General features: G+C 38.7%; 1 protein-coding gene across 2 annotated transcripts in view; it reads right to left on the bottom strand.

The window, feature by feature from the left end:
• Window positions 1–10,889: 10,889 nt before the first annotated feature.
• The window catches only part of LRRC38 (leucine rich repeat containing 38), a 68,257-nt gene continuing 55,036 nt past the window's right edge, over window positions 10,890–24,110 (bottom strand). The window contains exon 2 of one of the 2 annotated variants that reach the window (XM_074848286.1): window positions 10,890–13,167. In XM_074848286.1, coding sequence (XP_074704387.1) covers window positions 12,914–13,167 — 254 coding nt within the window. In that variant the 3' untranslated portion in view covers window positions 10,890–12,913. The remainder of the gene's footprint in view (window positions 13,168–24,110) is intronic. The other variant, XR_012626115.1, reaches the window with a different exon arrangement.

A 24,110-nucleotide genomic window follows, 5' to 3' on the forward strand; every position in this document is an offset into this window, starting at 1 on the left:
GTAAACTCTTTAGTCATTTCCATGGTTGTGTCAACGAATCAGAGAAAAAGCAGCGATCATGTAGCTTAGATTGACCAAATCAACTTGAATGATAGAAATCTGAGTGGATTTTTGCAGTGCTAAGTGTCACTGACTGATGTGATTGCTCTTAAAGATTATCCAGAAGCCTATTTTTATTGAGTGAATAGAGAAAAAAAATATTAGTCTGGTCAATTCCATAAATTTTAGCAACAAGCATAAACTACAGGTTAATACTGCAGAATTGTTTGGACTATGGATTAGATGCCTTGTGCCTGAAGACGGTATATCTTGGTCGATAAAGCTTTTAACCCTCATAGCTGCTCAGGATATTTCTGAATAGCATGGGAAGGAAAAAGAAGAGGAAAAAGAACTCACTAAACCAACAAAATCCAAACCCATAATATTGGTAATGACTATAACGTCTCAGGTTACATTTTATAAACTTTTTTCTCTGCAGAAACTCTATTATAGAAGAGATCTTGTCTTCAGGTAAAGAGGTAATGGCTAAACTGAAGATTTAGGATTTTCAAACATACTGAAGTTATTTGGATAACTCAAATTTTTAGCATTTTCCAGACAGCACATGTCCAGCACTTTAAGGTCAAGTTCCTCTGGGATTTCTCTAGTTGCACACTCAGGATCAATAGTTATTTCTGAAAGTGTTTGCTTAAGTCTTTTGGTTGTTTTAAGAATTCATTTTATAAATTGTCTGAAACACCCACAATGATCTATAGATGCTTTGGGGGGACTTCCCTGTGAATGAATCAGCAATGGAAAGTAATCAAACTAATGTATTTCTAATGTCATTGTTTTGACACTCCATGTGGACGTCTCTTCCAGTAATGTTTTTTGTTTAATTCAGACCATTCCAGTTTATCTGAAAAGTCTCATTTTTCTAAGTGAGTCTGAAAAAGAGACAATAAAAATCCTGTGAGCTAATGATTGCACCTCCTGTAATAGCTTCGTATCACACTGAGGTGTGCGTTCTTTATGGCCTTATTTATCTACACACTCAAGAAATTGCCACAATTTGGTCCATGGAAGTTCTAGGCTGTACTGTTCTCTGTTCTTTTGTAAAGAAAACACATGTGGTTTGAAGTTCTGAGATGGCACAAAGAAGGAAACATCACAAAACTCCGTATGCAGTCACTTCACATAGCAGAATTGCACTTCAAACATTGCACCTCCACTACTGTGGAAATGAACAGTAATTACAGTAATTTTGTGTGGGTTTTGTGCCTGCAAAGTACACAGTGTCAAACTTGCTAAAAATATTAGGTAAGATTTGAATACTGTAGCATGTATTAGGCAATCTGTTAAAATATAATTAATTGTTGGTTTCTGTTTCTGTTGGCTGTTAAATATAAGCAATTATATTTTACCATAAACATAACTCCTGAATGACTCAAGTACTTTATTAGTAAAATTAAGTATTTTTATAATTATTTTTGAAACTGTTGGAGGGCATAAGGGGTAGAGAAATAACTTTGAGAATGATACCTGGTCATATTCCATGGACAATCAGCCTGAAACGTAATGCCAAGGCCTTCTACAGAAATTATTCATAACGAGCTCCCCATGAAGGTGTACCATTACTTCCTGTTCTCTCTCACGGACCCAGGAAATCTGTTTTGTTGATAGTAGTCTACTTTGGTTGTTATAGAAATGCCTTCAACTATGTTGTCCAGTTCCTTCTGATCCCAGGGTTAAATTAATACAAAAGACTGCCTGCCAGGATAGAGGTCTGAGCTTGTGTCAACATGTCTTTAGAAATGCATTAACAAGTTGCTCCATATGTATAATTAATAGGGACGAAGGAACCCTAGACTGTCAGAAAGTCTGTACTCCATCCCAGTACATCTCTTATGCTTCTTGATACTTGCTTTCTTTTTTTGATGGTATTTCTAGAACACTGATATAGCTCACCATATAACTCTTGGAAATGTAGATCTTATAAAAGCAATAATATCATAATAAAACTATTTTGTCTCTCCATGCATCTTTTATACAGTGATCTCAAAGTGTTTTAACAGAGCTTGATTAAAAATTAAGCCTCCGTACAACTGTGTCAGGCAGGTAAGTAGTATCATATCCATTTTACAGATGGTTAAGCGCACAATAGAAAGGTTAACTGCCTTGTCCATGGCTGCTCACTAAGTTAGCTGCACTGTTGGAGTGAGAACCCACACCTGAATAAATAATCAATTTCTTGGTTTGGTAGCTGATGCACAAATAGGAGAAATGGTGTTTGCAGTTTCACTAAAAATAATTTTCTTCTAATGGCTCTTTTAACCAAGTGAGATACAACTAAAAATTTAATTATTGTCAACCAAAAAATTTAGTTTTATTTCAAAGGAAATAATATTGAACTCTTTTGCTAAACCTTATATAAAGCTTAGGTCAAAGTCAACGAGAAATCTGACATTTTGAAACCACAAGTTGTTTTCTGAGATGACTCAGTTGGAAATAATTTGTTTCACCAGTGAGTTTTGACAGGTGAATTAGCTGGTACCTGGACTCACTCTGAATGATAGTGCTAGCCTAAAAGTCAGCAGTGACAAGTTCTCTTTTTTCAGAGCGACAGTATTCATGGAATATATTTGACATAGTTAATATTCAATCCCATGCTGAATGCAGAAGGGCCTTCTTTCTGAAAAACAGCGCTACAAGCAGCAGGTTCAGAAGATTGGACTTCTGCCTTCAGAGCTACTTTTCCAACCTCTACAAATAGAGATTCCAAAATGCCCTGCTTTGCAGCTGTAAAGTATGCAGCAATGCACTGAACAGCATATTCCTGCCTGTACCTTGCATGTAGGGAAATAAAAGCATGTATGTAGGTGTAAGCCTGAGCTCTTGCTCCTTCCTGATTTTGTGACTTCAGAATGCATGTTCCAGGTAAGGCAAACTCAGCTGCACAGGGCATGCTGTGCAGACAATTCAGAGAAAGAGATTTCTCCCTCCGTGACTCTGACAGAACCAGCTATGGACCACAGCACAGCATCCCTCTGTTGAGTTTATGCTGTGGTTTTGGTGAAAGGGCAGAAGGTAGAGAAAACAAGCGAGCACTGTGGAAAGTGGGATTTGATTGAGTGATTAAGTCTACCATCCAGCTGGCGGACACAGCAGCTGTTACTATTACAGTCCTGATAGCATTTCATTTATTTTAAAACCCTATCTTAAAGCTTTAATATCCCATCCTTTCTAAATCACTTCATCTGAAGGTGGCAGCAGGGAGGATCATCTAGTAAAGAACATGGAAAAAGAAGACAGACAAGTCTTACATGTCACTTCATGAGACAAAGCTTCTTATACTTTTCCATTTAAGACTGGACATCCCTAATTTTCTAGCACTGCAATACAAGACAGACCAAAATCCTGGAAACTTGACAAAAGTTCATTTTTGCTAACAGTAGGCAGGTGGAGAGCAGTTTTATAAACCAAAAATTATTTCCATTAATGAACTGACACTTTCCCTTTCTGAGCCATTCTGTTAAATAGAATAATGGACAGTTACCATAAAAGTTTAAGAATAAAGTCTCAGAAATCTATGGTGATACGGATATGAAACAGGCAAGGAGAGAAGGTAATCAGGAACTGCAAAGGAAGGCTTGGAGAGGAGGAACAAGCTCTGGGTTTCCCCTGTTGCCTGTAAATGTGGGCCAGGGTCTTCACCTTGCTGCAAAAGGGGTACGTGATGGAGACTTGCAGGAACAGTGTGTCTTGCTGACAGTGAAATCTCAATTCCTGCATCTAAGAAAAGAACAGATGGACTTCAGGATGGGCAAACGAGCAAGTAACTGAATGGCAAGCTTTCCTTAAATAAATACATAGCCCATATGTCCTTGGAAGAATCCAAAGGGATTTTGCTTGATAAAAACCTATACAGTAGGGGGTCTGTGGGGACTCTTCTCTTCAGTAGCCGTGTAATTTAGATCAGGTTCTCAAAGCTTCAAAGTGGTAAAATAATAGGTAAATTTGAAATCTATTATTTTCTGTTGAAACTCAGCTTTGGAACCAATTCCCTGCGTGACCATGGATTTTACAGAGAAACTATGCTAAGGCTCAGTCAGTTTCTGTGCATGTAATATAGTGAAAGGGGTAAGCAAAGTACTATATGCACCACTATGCCAAGCGTGCTACCTTACACGTGTTCTGCGCACGAACTGCTGCCAGTGATGCTGCAGGGATGAAAATGTAATACCCCATCTCTTAAAATCTTTTCTACATATATCTATTAAATCAAAGATCATCTAAAATCAAAACAAAACCAAGCAATCAGTCTAAAATTCCTATCATTTGATATAACATTTGGAGAAGTAATAAAATAAACCAGCATGGCAGAGATACTTCTCCAGCAGCTTAGTCCAGACAAAGCAATTATCTCTGATTTTTGTTTTAATTAGATCATCAATCCTACGTGCAAGAAAATCCCTCCCTTCATCCACCACAGAACATAAACATTCCCACACCTAACACATCCCTCGAGAGATTAGTGTGTCACCTCTCTACGATTCAGCTGAGAAGCAATAATGCTAAAGTTTGGTGCCTACGTTCAGTAATACATAGCTCTGAAGCCTGCAGTAAGAGGGATGCAACAAAATAGAAAACGTCTACCCAATTTCTTTGCCCTCTGCATTTTAAGAAGGCTCACTGAAAAATGTCTGCCTGTCTCTGCATACCTGTACCACCAAGGAGATTCTACAAATGACCCCTCACAAGCCTGGCTAACATAATGACTACTCCAGCCCCCTTTACCACCCCTGCTGAAGACGTACGTATGGCTATACTACTTGCTCTGACAAGCCTTTGTTTTCCTCAGTGGAAAGGTTATTATTGTATTTGACTGTGGTGCTCTCTGCAACCTGTCTTTCCTACTGGGCATTCACATGGAGCTAGGTTACAATCTTGCTTTATTCTGGTGGGAGGAGATGACTCACTATTTGTTCTGTAAGACTACAAGGAGACACCTTGAAGCAAAAAATGGCTTTGAAGTGCCAGCTTGCTTCACAGAGCAGATGGCTGGGCTAGGCTGAGGTTAAAGACATTCATTATAAATCCATCATCAAATTAGGACTTAGATGTACAGTGATTATCAGATCGAGGGTATGTGCTTAGAATGACAACTTCTGTGTTGCTGCCTGAGCCACACAAGACTGCAGTCAAGCTTTGGTAAGTTGGGTCAGATCCTCCTTTCACAGAGCAGAGTGCAATACCACTGAATCCAGAAAGAATCTGGAAAAGCTGTATGGCCTCTCTTTGCACAGGATGTCTGCAATCTCCAAATAATGCCACCTGTAATCCTAAAGAAAATTAGCATTCACCCTCCGATGCAGAAACCACAAACTCAGGTTACTAACGTACATACAGATCACCACTCCAAAAGGCCCACATAGAGTTATTTTCTCTCTTTCTGTATGAAAACGTAGAGAATAAACACACACACATGACTGCAGAGTTTCCATTGTCCAGGCAGTATCTTCATTACGTAAATCAACATATTGCAGCAGCAAAGATAATGGAGCCCTACCAATCTGTACCAGATAAGGACTGGATCCCAAATAACTTAGTAGTGAAATCAGAATTGAGGCCAACATACAACTACAGTTATTTTTGTCAAAACATACTTCAGGTTAAACAGAAAGCAATTACTTCCTTTGATGCACTCGCAGAGTCTCACAAAACCCCACACTACTCAGTGATGGATAATCTGCATCCCATATGCCAATATTGAAGAAATCAGTCTGCATGAAATATTTTCCTCTGAAAACAATACAAACTTCTCAGCCTAATGACTTCTGTTCCCTCAAGGAATAATATAAATTAGACTGTGTTAAATCTGTAGTCATTTTCCTGCCATGCAGTATAATGTTCATGAATTTATGGTTAGAACGCTTTCTGCTTTCATTTAAAATCCTACATTGCAGGGTTTATTTTAATTTGGTTGTTAAAAAAAGCCATTTGAGACTGAATAATCTCTAAAGCAGCTTTTTCTTCCAATTTTTGTTTTAAAGAAGATTTTTTTTGAAGATGTGGACAATATATCTAACTTTGCACTCACATTGTACCACTCTTAGAAGCATAATTTACAATTGGATTTTGAGAATTTCCAACCTCAAATTACTCTATGATAAAGTATTTCTATAATATATTTATATACCACTCCCCTGTCGCTTTTTACCAAATTCCTACCTGAGGTCAGTAAATACAATGACATTTCGGACTTGCCATAGGAAGAAAGCAGTGAATCCACTTACAGAACCTTTCCTTGTTTCGTCTGTTGAAACTGCAGACTGGGGTTTTTCTGGTTGGTTTTTTTGGTTTTTAATTAATACAGTCACAAGGCAACTGAATTATTCTGAACAAAGCAAGTGTCTGCATAGTGAATCAGCAGTGAAATGCAGATGTTTCAGGTTATTAGTTAGGACACTGCAGCTCTAAGCCTGTAACTACTGCTAATTTATAGCCAATATTTCACACTTCCCTGCCTGTATATAGGCTTTAACATCACCATGTTAAAATTAAGGTAAGTACTTAAAGTAACTCACTCAAAAATAACGGTCACCTATGAAAATACTGGTCAATCTAATTATGCTTCTGTTTCCTTTTTAATGATATTTACAGTACATCTGTCTCATCTCTCTGGTTAGCCTTGTATTTTTAAAACCCTCAAACGCCATATTCATATGGAATCTTTTGGAGTTCAGAGAAGTGTTTTCCCATCTTCAAGTATACAGTTCATATTGTTAATAAGGGCATCTCGATGCATTTGCCCAACTGACCAAAATGACCTTAAGGGATTTATTCTAGTTATTTCCTCCTGTGACCCAAATTCACATCTGAAGCCAGATCTTCAAAGGATAAAGAGTAATACTTTAACCCACTGCAGATTGCAAACCTAATCTACTCTTAAGAGAGCCACAGTTTCTCAATTTGAGAAAAACTGATGGGCAAATACGTTCACAGTCGTTTCATTCCCTGTTAAATACCATGAAGACCAAACATTGTTCCTGTTGCAAAATCTTTCAACAGTTGCCCTAATTAAAGAGCAAAACCCACACACACTGCCACCAAGCTATGCCTTGCAATGTCAGTTAGCTGGACTGTATCACATTTAGATTTTAAGCAAAGGTCACAAAGCTGGCTTTCCTGCTCAATTCTCTTTTTTGCTCATTCTTCCAGCTACGGGGAGTATCTAAGGTGGTGTACACCGCCTGTATCTTGTAGCTTGCTTAGCTATTGCTAAGTAGCATGACCAGGAGAAAGAAAAGGAAGAGTCAAAGTCTAATCGCTTATATTCCAGTGATGTCAGCTTGGAAGAATGACGTCACATACTGAAAATTGCAATTGAAGCCTATCTGCTAGGGCCGTGGTCTGGAGGGGGGGTTTTGACTTTCACAGTTCAGAGTTGATAAGAGATTTTTGTACCGGCTACTAAGTGACATATCACATTTCAGATTCAAATTAAAGCTTTTAAATAGGCAAATAGTGCTTTGGTGGGGGGCAGTAAACTTTAGAAATCCAACTCACATCAATTTCTGCTTAAAACAGATTATACTACTTCATACCAGGGTGTGAACTCGCTAACCTTTAGACCTCCTCACTGCTAAGAGAAACCGATGAAAAAGCAGCTGAGATCAAAGCAATATTGCTTTGAAGCAAACTTGACTCTACTAAAAAACTCTGGGCCAAGCTGTTTCACTCCTTATTTGCTGCTCACCTCCCTGCAAACTTTTCACTTCCCACAAAACTAACAGTAGAAGCCTGCTCTGAAGTGTTTACTCGTGTTTTTTGACAACCCCCAAAAAAGCACATTATGTGATGCTAACCCAATGTTACACAATTTCACACGGCTCCATGGAGCTCTGGGTGGGGTGTGAGAACTGATGGGAACCGGAGACACACTTCATAATTCAGACATTCTGCTTTGTAACAGAAGGTCTCCTGTTGCTCTCTGTCAGCTTAAAATGGAATAGTTTTTTCCTGCTAACTTTTTACAATCATAACTGGATGGTTGTTCAGCATAAACAAAACTGAGTTTTCCTAGTCTCCTGGTTGGATATATTGCTGCTGGTGATTTATATTGCTGTACCATGCAGAGAGAGTACCAAACCAGGATTCTGTTGTTCTAGATACAGTCAAGACAGGACGATACAGAAACCAAGACAAAATGGGGAAGATGACAGCAAGATGAGAGTGGGAATCTGAGTAGAAAACCAAGTGTTTTTATTACAAAGCATTAGCTATCATTAGATGACGTATTTGAGGTTCTTTCCTAGCTATTTTCTACAATTCTATGATAAGGTTGCATTGCTCCAATGTTAACAGAGAGAACATGAAGTAAATGTGGCTCATGCATATTACAGGCTGCCTGGCACTCAGAGTCCATGGCAGATCTTACTCTCCAAGAAATTTAATGTCCTAATGTATATTTCTGGTTTCTTTTTGGGAGGAGTACGCAAGGATTCAGCATTTCGACATCGCCTCCACCACAATAAATCACGATGACTTGCCTCCACAGTAATGCAGCTCAGGTGCTGCTGGAGGTCGGTAAAACAGGTCACACCACAGATGAGAAGATTGTTCTCAGAGAGGAATGGTCAGGTTCGGAAGCTATCAAAACCCTGCCCCTTTATATTTTGGGGGACATGAGCTGAACTTAGAAATGTGCCAGCTAGCAGCCCTGGAAACTAAAGTAATTTACTCACGTAGTAGGTAGGCAGCAGATGCTGAATCAGTAAAAGGTGCTGCATGGAGTTGCTCCCGTGGGTTTGAAAGCCAGCACAGAGGAACCTCCGCTAAGGATGAAGGGCTGTCTCAGGCTCAGCATCCTCACCAGGCTTCAGCTGTTCCACTGAGGCTGTCTACAGGGGTGATAGTTACAGCAAGCTCTAGTATTGTTATACACACACCTCCTCCCTACCGCACAAGTGTGCACACCCTATCCACATATATAGGTGATTGCACACAGTTCTTCCCACAGCTGAAAGGCGACACCATTTTTGGTCACCTCTAAGTATGCTAGGCTAAATTTTAAGCTGTCAGTGTACAATTGCTCATTCTCTACTATATATCTGAGCTAGGCAAGCAGTATGCTCCTCTTTATGAGCTTCCAGAACCATCCCTTCAAGGTACTTTCCCAATGCATTTTTATGCTGCTCTAAAAAATGATCCATTAATATTCACATCTGAGTAAGAATCACAGCAGGACTGAGGCTGCCTCAAAAAGATGCCAGCTGACCGAGGATGAAATGTTAGGTTTGGACAGTCACTTCAGGTGATCTTTATTTTAATATTTTGTGGATTAGATTGTTTTAAACCAATGCACACACTTCTAAAAAGTCAGACTCTCTCTCAATTACATCACGCAGATTTGCTTTCTTGCACATTTTTTGGATCCTCACACATACCAAGATCCAGCATTTCATCAAGGAGACATGTCTGCAGGCAATGCGACAGCTGCTTCCTGGCTCTTTGAGCCTGCAACATTTTATTTGGGTCACGCATAGTATATTTCCTTCCCCTTGAAGCAGGTAAAATGTCTGCTCATTTCTGACAGTGAGAGATACCACCACTAAAGTAAAGCCCTTTAAGAAGGAAAATTGTAAATGAGGACAAACTTTCTCTTGCACATATATAACCACGTACAGGCAGTGCTTCTTGAGCTAGCAACGTGCTGCACAGGTTGCTAAATTCAGCTCTTATCCTTGGCACCACTGTAACTCCACTAATCTTAATGAGGGTTACCTCAGTCTGAGAAGGGAGTGCATACTCACTAGATCCCACCCACAGAAGCAGCCTCGCATGGGAACCTTCCCAGGTCCACAAAGCTGGAGGTGGGACTACCTCCACGTGCTACCTTTGTGGAGATAAAACTGCAATAATAATGCAGTTTTGGAGGGGATCATTATGGTGATCACTAGTTCTGGCAATATTCCTACAGAAGAATGTTTTGCTCTGAAGATTACATAAAATAAGAAAAAGCCCATAAGAACTAAATCCAAGTTCTGTCTCATATACTACCAGTTAGAATTATGCAAAATCAATATTAATAGTAGGTAACTGCTGATGTTTGCAATGAATAAACATTACTAACTGGATGAGTTCAATACTTATGAAACATATATTACTTAGTAGGGGAAAATATTGTTAAAGTTTTTTATCCAGAAAAAAACATACATTGTAATGTGATGTGATGGAGTATCCAGAATGGCAGCTTCATAAATAAAACTTTACTAAGCCTTGCTCTTCAGCTTGCACTGGATTATGTGGGTGTCAGCTTGGTCTGTTCCTTGCTGTTCTGAGGGGTGATAAATTCCAAATATAATCAGTGCTTTCAGGACTTTATATTGGGTTGAACAAAAAACTACATACTATAAACAAATCTAGATCTTCATTTTGAGGCACCATGGTAGGATGAACCTGCAAGTAAGAGAACCCAGTCAAAATAGTTGAGTTTGAGATATGACCTCTGCAAACTTACTCAGCCTTACAGGATAATGAAACAAACCCCTAAATTTGTTACCAAAGGAATGCTGAAGCATTCACTGATGTCTCACTGAAAAGTTTGGTATGATATATCATTTTGCTAACTGGTTGCAAGTTTTGAGTCCATAATAAAACTTGCAGAGAAAAAAGTGTGACCCAGTTTCTTGTTCCATGACTGAGCAATTTGCAGAGCTCTAAATATAAAACTGTTGATAACATACCCGTATTTGTTGCAAAGGGAGCGTTCTTCATGAACTGCACCGGGCAACAAGGTGTGTGTTTCCAACCATACTGCAAAACCCCGCTTATAAATGATGAGAGAATCAGGAACGGATTTTTCTCCTTTTTTCATACCCCCATACAAATAAACATGAAGGCCCATGTTGAAATTATAAATATATTCATGTTATTTATAATCATGGCACTACACAGTGAAAATCATGTCATTTCATTTTTCTTGAAAGGATTAGAATAGAATAAGACAGTATTGATACAGAATATCCTCCTACTGTCCTACTTAATTCTGTTTCAATGTGTTCTCAGAAATAATAATCTTAACAATGGTAGCATTAAATCGCATCGAATAAGCTGTAGAGCCAACAGAAATAAACACTCCTGTCTGGTTTTGACCTCAGCATGGTGCAAACTCTGTTGGAAACTCTGTTGGTGAATGGAGTAACTCCACTGGTGTCAGTGAAGTCATACTGATAGGAGATCTGATTAGACCTACTGCGTAACATCTGCTTCAGCCTAACATATAGAATCATTATACACAGCCCCAGCAGAGTGCCCCCTGCACTGCGTATCTCAAAGCACTTGAAAAAGATAAACAGTTATGATGATCTTCATTTTCTAGGTAGTGGAACTGAGGCACAGACAGACAGTGCTTTGCTGAAGGTCTCTGAGCTGATCACTGTTAGGTGGGGGCAACACCCAGGAGTGTCAAGCCCTAACCCCGTGCCCTGTCTGCGGGACCATATTACCCCGTAACACACAGCGGGATTCACTCCTGTCTGCCTGAACAATTAGCACAACAGACACAAGAGATTTGGAACTAACTGCCCATAAAAGACCATTCATATTAACTGAGCAAGGCAATATTTTAACCAGAGTGTTTTTAAAGAAATAATAGCATTTACAGTAGTTAAATAGATGCTACTTTTTATCAGATCTAATTCTTTTATAATACCATACAGTCCTTAGATTGTTTATTACTATGTTATTCATTACTTTGAGCCCTCACAGCTACTCTAGATAACACTTTAAATACACAGAGCTTTAAAAAAATATTTCCATTACAAATATTTTAAAAATATACTTATCCTAAAAAGCTGTCCAGCACTATTCCAAAAATCTCTTGTAATAAATGTCTTTTTTAATGTTAACAAAAATATCTACTGTTATATAGAAGAGCTCAAGTTTTGACAAATCTATAATACAGTCAGAAACATCTTGGGCCAGATTCCACTCTTGTTTATACAGTTGCCAATTTGGATCGTGGTGTTCATTTCAGTTGTGTTCTCTAGTATAATCAGGAGCAGAATATAGCCCTTAGTGTTTTAAAATAACTAAATGGACTGGATACTGCAACAGTTACTTGTGCCTAGCATTACAGGGAAGGGAAATCCTTTACTTTACTGCATCTAAAAATGCCAAAGAATGTTATATTTAGTATTTGTGCCGTGACCAAAGAGGTGCCAGGCAGCTGCAGTGGATGACTCAGATTTAGAATCGTATTCGCTTATAGAAAAAAATTTTTTTGGCTGAATGATGCCTGCAACTGCTGTCATTAAATGGAGAATGAATATTTAGAGAGAACGCTTGTAGAAAGAAAATGCCAACCTTCCTATAATTCTTTCTACAATTCTAGGAACAATTTTAATTACATTTTGTTACTTGGAAAGTTGTGTGAGTTTAATAGACTCTCCCACTACTTAGATCTAGGAAGGAGACTATTTTAAATTGCTTCTGTATTTTCCAGCTGAAATGCCTCCATCTAGTCAGTCCTTTTCAAAGTGCATTTAGAACAAGCTATTAAGCACTTACAGGAATCTGCATCTCATCAGAAGGACAATCTGGAAGCTGTGTGTTAGTGGAACTTTTTTTTTTTTTTTTGCCTTTCCACCTTTTTCCTCCAATCTTCAAATTTAGATGCAGGGTTTGATTAAGGATCCTAGAAATGAACCCGGTCTCATTGCATCAGGTAACATATGTAAGCAAAGCTAGCAGTCTCAGATGCAAACTACAATTCCTACCTGTGACCGTCATGAGATTAGAAGGGATCCTTACACACTGTGATTTCATTTAATTCATGCTTAAAGCTTTTACTCTACTTGTTTTCTTCCTAGACTTTGGCTGATGATCTAGTAACTTATAAACCAAGGAAACTTAAGCATATAGACTAAGTTCAGTCCTCACTGTCGTCTTCATCATCATCGTCATCTTTACTGGGAGCACATCTTTGGAAGCAGTGTACTAGAGTTGCTAAGAAGAAGCTTGATAGAATAGCAGCAATGGAGACTGCGACTCCAGAGAAGATGATGATAAAAAGGTCCGTCAATGACAAACTAAATTTGCATTCACTAAAGCTGACCTCAGATAATTCATTCAGAAAGATTCTTCTATTTTCTACAGGCAGGGAACACTGGATTTCATGGAGACCTGCAAAGAAGAGGAAAGGGAAACAAATCAGCGGAATATTGATGAATCCTTCTGTTGTTCCAGTCAGAGATTGAATGGCTGAAGAAAAGCTTTAGGGTTAATTCTAGGTTTATGAATTTGTACAAAATTCAGGAAAAAATGGAACAAAATCTGTCACTATCCAAAAACCATTACATAACCCCCTTGAGTGGCTCCTGGAAATTAAGTTATTTCACCTTCAATCTTGCAGGTATGACCTAGGACCATGACTTTGAGGATTTAAAAAACTGAATGTTGAACCCTGGATGTATCTATATCTGGAGACCTGGAAGCACTTCCCAGCTACTCCATCTGAACCCAAATTCTGACTCCAAAACAGGGTAACAGGGATACTGCAGTTCCTGCCACACCTTGGTGCCTTCTACACTATGTTTTTCCATGTAGTTCCAAAACTACAGTTGTCTTTTTCTTCTGGTCAAAACACCACCTTTGGGTTAATGGGTGCTTGTTTGTCTATGACCTGCTTTCACCTTTTCTCTCTGGCTGTCATAAGGACATGCAGACTAGCAGATATTCCTCCATGCATTGTTGAAGAATGCCTAGAGCTGGGTTTTTCATTCTGAAAGCAAAAAAATCCGAATTTAAAAACCAATGAGAATATAGTTTGACACTAGACAGTAAAAGCATACAGTTCACCGCATATGCCCGACTCCCTCTTTATTCACTAGAGGGGAAAATCAGGAGAGTATATTAACAGGGCTGGAATGGAACAAATTACAAAGTGAATTAGTCTGTATGGCTGTTGGCAAGATAGCTTTTATCTTGTTATTAAGGATATGAATGTAAAGGGGACATACAAGAATTGTGTATGAATGGCACAAGAACAGCTGTGGGTTTACCTGATACACTTTCACTCTGTGTCTGCTACTGATGGTGGAATGGACTCCCAGTTTTTAACTCTGCATTGCTGTGTGCACACAGTGCATAGGGTGTTTCCATCCCACAGCTCTACCATATAACCATTATGTCACTTCAAATATGGAGTGTGTGATGATAAGATTTCATCTGCTTTTGTGAATCCCATTTTTCTTGTGGCTGATTAGTTATGGCATATGATGTTTCACTATTAAACCCAGGCTCCTAGGTTGAGTGATGCAAAGCCAACTGCTTATCTGGGTCCAGCCCAGCTGTTGATTTGAGAGGGAGTTTTCACTAAGTCTGCTATGGATCCAATTATCACCCTGACTGACTTGACCTTGTAATGATGATTGTACTAAATTTTGACCCCTAGAAGCCATCCTGTATCTGTCACATTTGCCTACAGTTCTGTTGCCTTCCCTCTTTCTCATGCTCCTCTCACTGACAACGTAATAAAAGCTGCCAGCAGAATAGGACAACAGTCAGCATGCCCAAGGCTGAATGGTTTCCTCTAGGCAAACTGCCACCTGAATACATGCTGCATTTTTTCTCCGAGCCTGGAGTGCACAAGCGATGTATACCAGATGGTGAGGCAACTTGCTTTGCAGATCTTTGAAACCTCCTGTTTATGGAACTGGCCTGGAAGGTAAAGGAGCCACACGGTTTCAAGCATCCTCTGAGACTTCTGAAAATCTGAAGCCTGCAGTATTCATATATATCATGTCTTGCATTCAAGCTGACATACCGGAGCCCTCGAGTGTGCCTGTGACTGCATGGGTGGCTAGAGGAAGTACACACCATTGCCCTCTATAGCTTGTGATAGAGCTCTTGGTACAAACCTTTCTACTGAAAGAAGTGAGAGTTGTTCACCGAGTCCGTATCTTCTTTTCATCAAGACTTGGGAATAGCAACTCTAGTGGTTAATGGGAGTGACAAGCAAAAGTGGACACAAATAGATATCGTTCCCTATTCAAAACCATGAGAAATAAGGCAGGAGCGAGAAGGCATAGGCTGGAATTCCAAGACCACTGTCTTTTTAATCAGATTTTTAAATGCTAACAGTTTTCAATAAATCAACATGATGTTGACAGGAATGAAAGCAGTTACTGCTGTTGTGTAGGAACAGCAAGAAAATGAATGTAACCGCTAATTCGTTTGAAGAGGAAGTTCCTTGCTAATAGGAAAAGATCATTGCAGTATTTGGCAGAAAATCCTGGTCCAAGTAAATACAGCACCTAAACAAACCACATTTCACCTGTAGCAAGCACAAGAAAAAACAAATGCAACCAGGTTTCTGTAAAACAAACCACTATAATAGCTGTAGAGACCTCATGAGAACTGCTGTTTTCATAGCAGCTGAGCCATGCTCACAGCATATCTAAAGGAAGAATGCACAGGTGACCATAAACAACTTTACTTTTTCTATTTCTGACCAACTGCAAAAGAAATTCTGTGGTGTCCTCACCTGCCAGCTTTTAAAATTACCTCTGTGCTGGAGGACTGATGAGCTGAAGTATCAGATCTAAGCTTCCATAAAGAAGGAAGTAAAAAAAAAGTATATTAATGAGAAAGAGACAGAGAAAAAAAAGTCCGGAAGAAAACTATTGTTCTAAGCAGTTCTACATATGGCAGTCCTTGCCTCTAGAAATAACTCAGTATGGTAGTATTTGCCCAGGATCCCAGGGATGGAAAAATAAGAGCCCACTTATTCATTATCATTGCCAACAGCAGTTTTGCCATGGATCAAAACTGAGCCTGTAGACTGTGAGCTCTATTCCTATTTCCCAGATGCTTTCACCTAACATCACAACACAATACAAATAGAAAAGAATCTGCAACATACCAACTCACTTAGAGGGTATTTCTTGTTCTGAGAATCTGTACTGTAATGATTTTGAGTCCGATTATACAGTAACGAGAAATCAAAAAGCTCCTCTCCATGTAGCCATGGGTACTGGAATCTAGGTCATGTTCTCAAACCAAATAGATTAGATGGGAGTTTTTGACTTGCTCTATTCTGTGACACTGCAACGTGCTAGCTTAGCCTCAAGTTTTTGCAGAATTATTAGTCATTGAGAATAACAGATGCAAATAGGGAAAATGCAGCATCATAAACCAGGGGCCAGCACAGAGGCCTTGCTAGCTCCCAGCTTTAGTTTCAGCCACCCTGTGTATGCACCATCTTTTCAACAAGACAGGAACAAACCAACCTCTCCCATCCACACAGAAAGCAGTCTGCTAAAACTGTGCTGGAAGCAACCTAGGAGGGCTGCAGAGCTCAGTGGCTGAAGGAGAAGGGAACATTTATTAGTCCATCCTGTTCAGGGAATGCTTTTCTTCGAGGTGTCATGACACTATTGCAAAACCTAATAGAGTTAACAGAAGGTTTTTTTGACTCCAAAGAGAATTTGCAACAGACTGTTCATTTGTAACAGCGGTAAGACTAGCAGCTCTGTCTCTGGTGGCACACGGAGTTTCTCCTCCCAAAGCTAATGCAGTGGTTATTGCACCAGAGCTTCTAACTGCTTTCCTGAAAGCATCATAATCTGAAGGCACGTGCATGTCTGCTTAAGATGACATATAAACAATACCATGTCATCTGCTTCTCTCCATAGCAATATGTTACTTTTTTTACATTATTTAAAAGCAGGTTGTCTTCGTGACGTGAGAACCCAGTGTGTGTGGAGAACTGATGTTCAGTGCTCCACCTGTCCTTGTACATTCATGCCCAGCAATAGATCCAATTTTGTTCTTTGCTTGGGTAGAAAGTAATCCCAGGCCATCATACACCCTCTGCATGAACAACAAAGGAATGGCTTCTATAAAGTGATCAGTATTAATTATAAGGTGTGGTTTTTTTCCTCTGGGTGATTCCCAGGAGTTGCATATAGACTGGCTCAATCAAATTACCTGTCCTTCCCCAACCAAGACTTCCAGAGGACGCAAAGTGCCATTTAACCTTAGTGCTTTACTTTCTATATACTTGAACCACTTGAAGGGGATTATTTTTTATAGGTTTTTTTTGTTAGTGTTTTTTTTTTTATTGTTTCTGTTTTTAGTCTGTAGAACCTGTTCAATTTATTCTTTTAAAAAAATCAGCCAGCCTTCTTGTAAAGGGTATCTCAAGTTTGATATTTAGTGCCTGGCTGCAGCAAGAAAGCCTTTGATGATAGTTATATATATCTCATTGCTCCCACAACATGTTCAAAGAGTTGCTTCTTCATACCAAACAAATCTGTAAATGAAATAACAAGTGTGAGCATGTTATAAATATGTAGCTTATGTTATTTTGGTCAGGGCCACCACATTATCTGTAATCACTCCAGCTGTCCCAAGGACAATGTCACACACTCTGTAACTTTCTGCTACGTCATCTGAAGCAGCAGATGCACTATGCTGGCCAGCTGTAAAGTGTTGTTTGCTTTTAAAAGGGAATGCTTTGAAGTCCCAGTCAAGGGGCAGGTGCTAGATTCTATATAGGCTTTGTCTCTTAACACTGAAAAAATAAAATAAGATGAAAATACGGGTCTGTACCCTGAGGAACAGGACATCTAAGTAACATGGGAAATGTGAAAATGCTGGAATTCTAGAACCATAATGTTAAAAGGACAGGCATGTTTTTAAAAAGAAAAATAAAGATACATGTGCTTATAAGGAAGTGTTGCAGGAGGGTTCCAGGTAGAGTTTGTTTCAATGAAATCCCCTAATAGGGAATATGACAATATGACTTTGAGATGCCTTACTGTTATAGGATTATAAGTCCACTGAAGTCTAGCACTTAAACCTTGACAATAAATTGCAGGTGATTAAGCTACAGCTAGATCCTAATACACATTTGCATTTGTTTCTGTAAAGGACTATGCACAGGCCGACTTGCCTTGCAGAGTCAGAGGCTGAAATACTTCCCCTGTAAAAATGAAATTCCTAGAAAATGGATGCAGCCTGAAAGCAGTCTTTATACAAATAATTAGTAATTCCCTTGTAAATTAATGAAAACACTGACAACGCTGTAATGCCCCAAGTTATAACTGTACTGATCTTCCCACCTCAAAAACCCCACAGAATCCCAGATATCACGTTTCATTAGCATCCTGCTGGTACTTTGTAGCTATAATTCAACCACGTTTCTCATAGGTACTGTTTGACCAGGAATTTTCAAACAGTACATTGGCTGGACCATCGAGTGCATTGAAATTCCCTGCTCTTGGAGCTGACATGGGATTTCCCTGGATATGCTGACTGATGATGTATTGTATTGTGAGTTTTGTTTTATATTCCTCCAGCTTAAGACAAGCAGCAAGAGGCAGCACTTATTCCAGGTCTACTTGACTATTTGGAAGGATGCCTTGTGTATTTCCGTCTTTGTTTATTTCTAATACCTGTTCTAACTATATCTTTTATTGGACAACTTCTGAAATTCATTATTAATTCAACATTATGGTCTGTTAGCCCTCGGAGCAAGATTTCCCAGCCATAATTTTAGATGCTGAGTTTAAAAAAAAAGAAAGAGAAGCCTCAATTCTGTTCGGTCTTTATCGAGTTCACAGAAAACAGGTATCAAGAAAATTGTACAATAGTATGAGATAGTGAAAATGCCCACTCATACATACACTGGTATGTATAGGAAATACATCCAGAAAAATATCTGAGGCCATAAACATTTAAGTGAGCTTCATGCACATGTGGTCATTACTATCTATACAACAAATGTAAGAGCACTTTAATATGCCATTTCAATTTATTTTTATTTTTGTAAAGTAAAATTGGTATTTGCCCTTTTGGGTGGAATTTAGCTGTTCTCCTGTTGCTGAATGTAGCTGACAGACTTGAAATGTTTAAATGTGGCATTTTATTTCTTGTATGGTATTTTGCCTCCAGCTATAGTTCTCTTTAGTCTACTTAAACACTGTCACTAATGTATTAGATGTATTAATAAGAAGTGAGAGAGGCATGCCCTCTGAAGAGATATGAAACTTCATTGGAAATAGCCTCAAGCTAACAGAACAGTGAGGCCTAAAAAAACCTGAAGCCTAGACTTAAGTCCCTCAACTTTTTATGGCCAAGTGCCCTAGAGTCTCAAAGATCAACATTAGAGGGTACTTAACAGTTTGTCTCAATGCCTAAATATAAAGCTTAACATTAAGTGTTCACATCTGCAAATGCTGTCCTCACATCTTCAAATCTGTGAAAGATGGAAGTACTCCAAAAAACCTTAAGATGGAAGAAACAGAGTGAAAAGCCACTGGCATTCAGATCATTTTACTGAAAATGACTAGGATATCAAATTATGTATTTTATATATATAGAAACAGATTTGATGTGCTTGTTAGGGAATCTAATTTCTGTTAGGAGTTCCTGCTTAAGCAGAATAAAAGCTGCTGAATGTGTGAAATGTCTTAAGGCTTTTAATTCCTTTCCAAAAAAACGGATATTATGTTCTGTACTAGTGATGTGCTAGCATGTGCATGATACTCGGGGAAGAACTGAATGGCTGTAATGGACAGAACAGCCTGTCCTTTTTAGCTGAAGCTTGCTCTGGTTCTATATTAGTACACAAAGTTAAGGCAGGCTTCTCTACATAGCAGATGAATAAATAGGTACTGATAAAGAATGACAAATCAAGAGGACTTAGAAAATGCTCAGTTTTTTCACTTGCTTTTAGTTAGGTGAGAAGTTCAATGAAACCTGTACTCTCAGGTAATTACAATGCCTTGTTTTGAAGACAATGTTTAACATTTTCAGTGAGCACAGGGCTACCATAAAGGCCTGGACTAATGAAGTAAGATGTTATTTTATTTACAGAATAAGTTTAGTAATAGATCTTACATTGGAATGGGATTATAGAACGAGCCCGAGAAGCAAGAGATGGTCACCTCATGGCACAGTCTTTCTAAACAGGCTTACAGAAAACATTCCATTCTTCTCACTGATTCACTTCCGAATCTCATTACTGCTTTCTCTTAGTACTGAATTCAGACCGAGTTCCCTGTTCCAGAAGGCTGCTTACAGTCTGTCACCTGCTCTTGTTTTTTACCTACTCCCCTCACTGCCATCCTTCTCTTCTATTCTTTTGCATAGACAGTCTTTACCTGGAAAGATGCCACTTTACCAGAATTTACCTATCCACCCATATTGAGGAGGTACTAGCTACAGAAATCTTGAAAGTAGCTAAAGAGCATCTGTATCAGTACTGGCACTAAAAAACCCCCTTTGAGTATCTTAAAAATTTGTAGTCTTGTAAACACAACTTTCCAAAGTGGAGCAACATTTCACCAAATGGAGAAAAACAAGGTCCTAGCCTCAGCCTTTGTATTGTGACATGGGATTTCCTGCCACTAATGAACTTTTTTCCAGTAAAGTTCAGTGATTACCTTAGTTTAGGATACAGTTCTGCAAGTGGACCCAGTTCTGTCTTCTTCAGGCTTCTTCTACCAGTTCTGCTTCTAGTGGTGTGAACGGAAACGTTAGCATTCAGGAGGATGGTGTGCTGACACTGTGCCAGCCCACCCCTCCTGTAACAGGGAAGTCTAACACTGGGCACCAATCCTCACTTAAGCTTGTGCTACTTTAATTTCAAATGTTCAGAACATCTCTTTCCTTTATTTATCACACAGGCAGCACAAATCTATTTAGAATTCTGTCACTGGCCAATTCTGGAGGAATTTTTCAAGTCTTTCTGGAAATACCAGTGTACATAGGCTACCCATAAAAATGCTCAGTCTAAACCTTCTCATCAAATTGCTAAATGTCTTTCTAATACTATTTTAATAGAGAGCAGCAAAATTTTTCATTCTTGCAATGGATATTGGGGAACTTATACAGAGTATGTACTAAACACAAAAGGTTGAGAAAACACCATTGCATCTAGCACGAAAAGCACTGACTATTTCTTGCAATCCCAGAAACTCTACACAACTTCCCCAAAAGGTTTTTCCAAAGATATTGAGAAGAAAAAAAGTAAAAAGCAAAATGAGGGCAAGATGACAGAAAGGAGACACTACAGTCACATGCCAAGGAATACTTGAACTCTAATTAAAAGTAATGTTAAAAATGCATTAGTCATTAGCAAACAAGGTCACAGGCACAGCTGCCCAAAGCATGGTCACGGAAAGTAAAAATCAGCAACAGAGATCTCAACAAAGCACTTCAATGCAGCCACTGCAGACTACTTGTATTTCTTTTTGTTACATGCATTTTATCTGAATCCAATCCCTTCATTGAGATTAAATCCTCAGAGGGGTTCAAGAAATATCTTTTGCAGTGCTATGCACTACTTTTAAACAGCACCTTTCATCACAAATTTATTCCATCAAAGCCATTTGTATTTAAACTCTGAAATGGAAGCGTTCATAAACCTTCGTTCTGTAGGTCAAGCGCACCAGAGACAACCTTTTGCTGGATGACCCCTGAGTTTCAAACAGTATTACTAAAAAAGTAGGTGAAGAGATGAGGCAAGAAAGGAAAAGTGCATTTTTAGCCAAGATAAAATGTGATACAGAACAAGCTCTGAAAGCAGAAGGAAGCCCTTCCAAATATGAGAAATTACTGAGTGCATTTTTCGTAGGATTTCCAGCTCCCATTGAAGCAGAAAAAGCAAGAAATCTCAAAGATGATTCTCTTGATCTCAAAAAAAGGAACGTCAAATTTCTGTAAACTTCACTGAATTCAAAATTTTGAAACATTATGCCCCAAAATTATTTAAGTCAACCTATAACCATCCTTCCATTTGTTGAGTACCTCTCTTGCTTCTATTTATATTTTTCTTAATTTCTTCTGCCAGAGTCCAACTCTCTTTTTCCTCCTCTGCTTTCTTCAATTCTCACTTTAGCAGAACTTCAGAACTTGTCAATCGCTTTTTGTAAAATTGAAGAAGATGGATCAAATATAGGCAAGCAGATGTTAGAACATCATAGCGTACACCTCAGATATACTATTTCCTTGCATTCTTTGAATAACACATTTAAGACCAACTTAGACCTTTGTTCTTTCAAGGTCTTTGAGTTTGCATGTCCCCCATGGAGTAAAACCTTCCATGAAAGTTTTTACACCTATCCTTGAAGGGACAGAGATCTTACAACAACTTTTCTATTTCCAAAAAATTATCCAATATTCTTAATCTCCATGCTTCTCCTAATGGGAAGCATTTAGTATGAATCATTGGTCACCATGCTGCTATTCAGGCTTAACAAATGCCTATAAAATCAAACATTCTTCTACAGAAAATATTTATAAGTTTGTAACTTAACCATTTTGACCCATAGAGAACACTTGGCCTTCTCTAGGAAAAAGATCAACTGTTATATATTCTCCACTTACCACCATTTCATTGATCTTCAGTTTCCTTGTCTATTTTGTACTATACACGCTAATTTGTTTTTAATCAATTAATAGCCAAATCAGAGGAAAAAAATGTGGTTTGGTTTTGGAGTATGATGAAAATGCTGGTTTTAATATCTTTTTATGAGTATAAAAATAGGTTCGCTGTTTTAAAGTGCTGAGTTTAATTGCAAAAACTTTTAGTGCAGTTTCTTTAGTAAGTCTGCCTGCAAATCTGGCGAGAGTATTCACTTACTGCAAATTAAGCCTTTATTTAGAAATTTAGGTTAGATGAAGAAATGCTGGGATCTGTAAAATGATTCAAATCCCAGCTGTTTGTGTGAAGTGACAAGTTAGATGTGCAAAGGCAGCTCAGCTGGGAAGAGGCTTTACAGTCAGCTAGTCAGACAGGTCAGCATAAGTTATAACTTTACAAGCTATTTCTGGTAGCATGCCAGAAAGAAAATGGACCTGGCTTTTGCAAAACTAATGAGTTGAAGTATGGCTTTTGTTCAGATCACCGAGTTCTCCAGAGGCCTTAATTACAGAGGTAGAGAGCTTCAGGATCAATTATCGAGATTTCACTTCACATGGTCAAAGCTCCAATTTTTAAATCAACTTGGTATTTCTTTTGCAAAAAATAAGGATAGCTTTAACTAACATGCTATTTTACTGCAGTGCTAAATTTAAAAGGTGGAGCAGTGGCTGAGCTTAGTAAATAGTTAACAGTTTGAGTGATTTCTCTCAGACATGCAGACAGGGCACATTAAACTATTTTTAAGTGTCATTCAAAGTGAGGAATCAAAACGAATGCCCAGAACCTAAATCTATCTGGCAATGTATTTCCCCCACCCATTTATCTCCTGTTGTTTGCTACCAGCTCTGAATCCCGAGGGACTGCTATGATACAGTGACACTTGAAATGGCAGCCCTGGATCCCAGTTCATTCACAGATGGTTGGAGCGTGCTTCTTTTTTGCTTTGGCACATTTTTTCTTGTCTAACCCATCCTGAAGCATCCGAAGCCAGGATAAGACACACAACAGTGTACAGAGCCTTTAGTTTCTTTGCAGTGCTTTGCACTTTTCATGAAAGGACTGGGAGTCACCGATGCAAGTTTACTGTCATTCACCTTTCCACACTTTCCCTTCTCAGTAAATCCAGGTTATGAAGTCTGCCATTTAAAGGCTGAGGAACTTCACTCTGTCATGGAACCATTCTGTACTGCTAATCACAGTTTATTCTTAAAGAAAACCAAGAGAAGAAAACACCAGCCAACTCCTTTTTCCACCCTGCCGTTTCCCATTTGTATAGGCCATGCAATGCAAATGCTTGAGCTGCTGCAGAATTATAAAGGAAAATCAGGCAGCCAAGATAAATAAATCTTTTCTTAGGCCCTGAAAATATATCCCTATCTCTTTCTTTTGCTGTATTTCCAGACATAATGCCTGCTGCCCTACTTATCTTGATGTGTTTGCTGCAAGAATACTTCTGTTGCCAGCCTTACAGCAGTATCACAAGGAAGCCAGGGAGTCTGAACGCTGAATCTTTCAGTGAGTTGCTCTTCCCACTCCTCCCAGGAAACGCTGGGCGAATGTGGCTTTAGACAAGTATAACCAGACAAGTAATGCTAATGTGATTAGTTCCTAATGGGTATAATGCTGCAACATCATTAAAAACTGAAAACTGGATATAAAATGCAATCAAATCGTAATTCTAAGAATTAGTTTT

This window comes from Strix aluco, chromosome 22 (genome assembly GCF_031877795.1).
Source record: "Strix aluco isolate bStrAlu1 chromosome 22, bStrAlu1.hap1, whole genome shotgun sequence".
Lineage (NCBI taxonomy): Eukaryota > Metazoa > Chordata > Aves > Strigiformes > Strigidae > Strix > Strix aluco.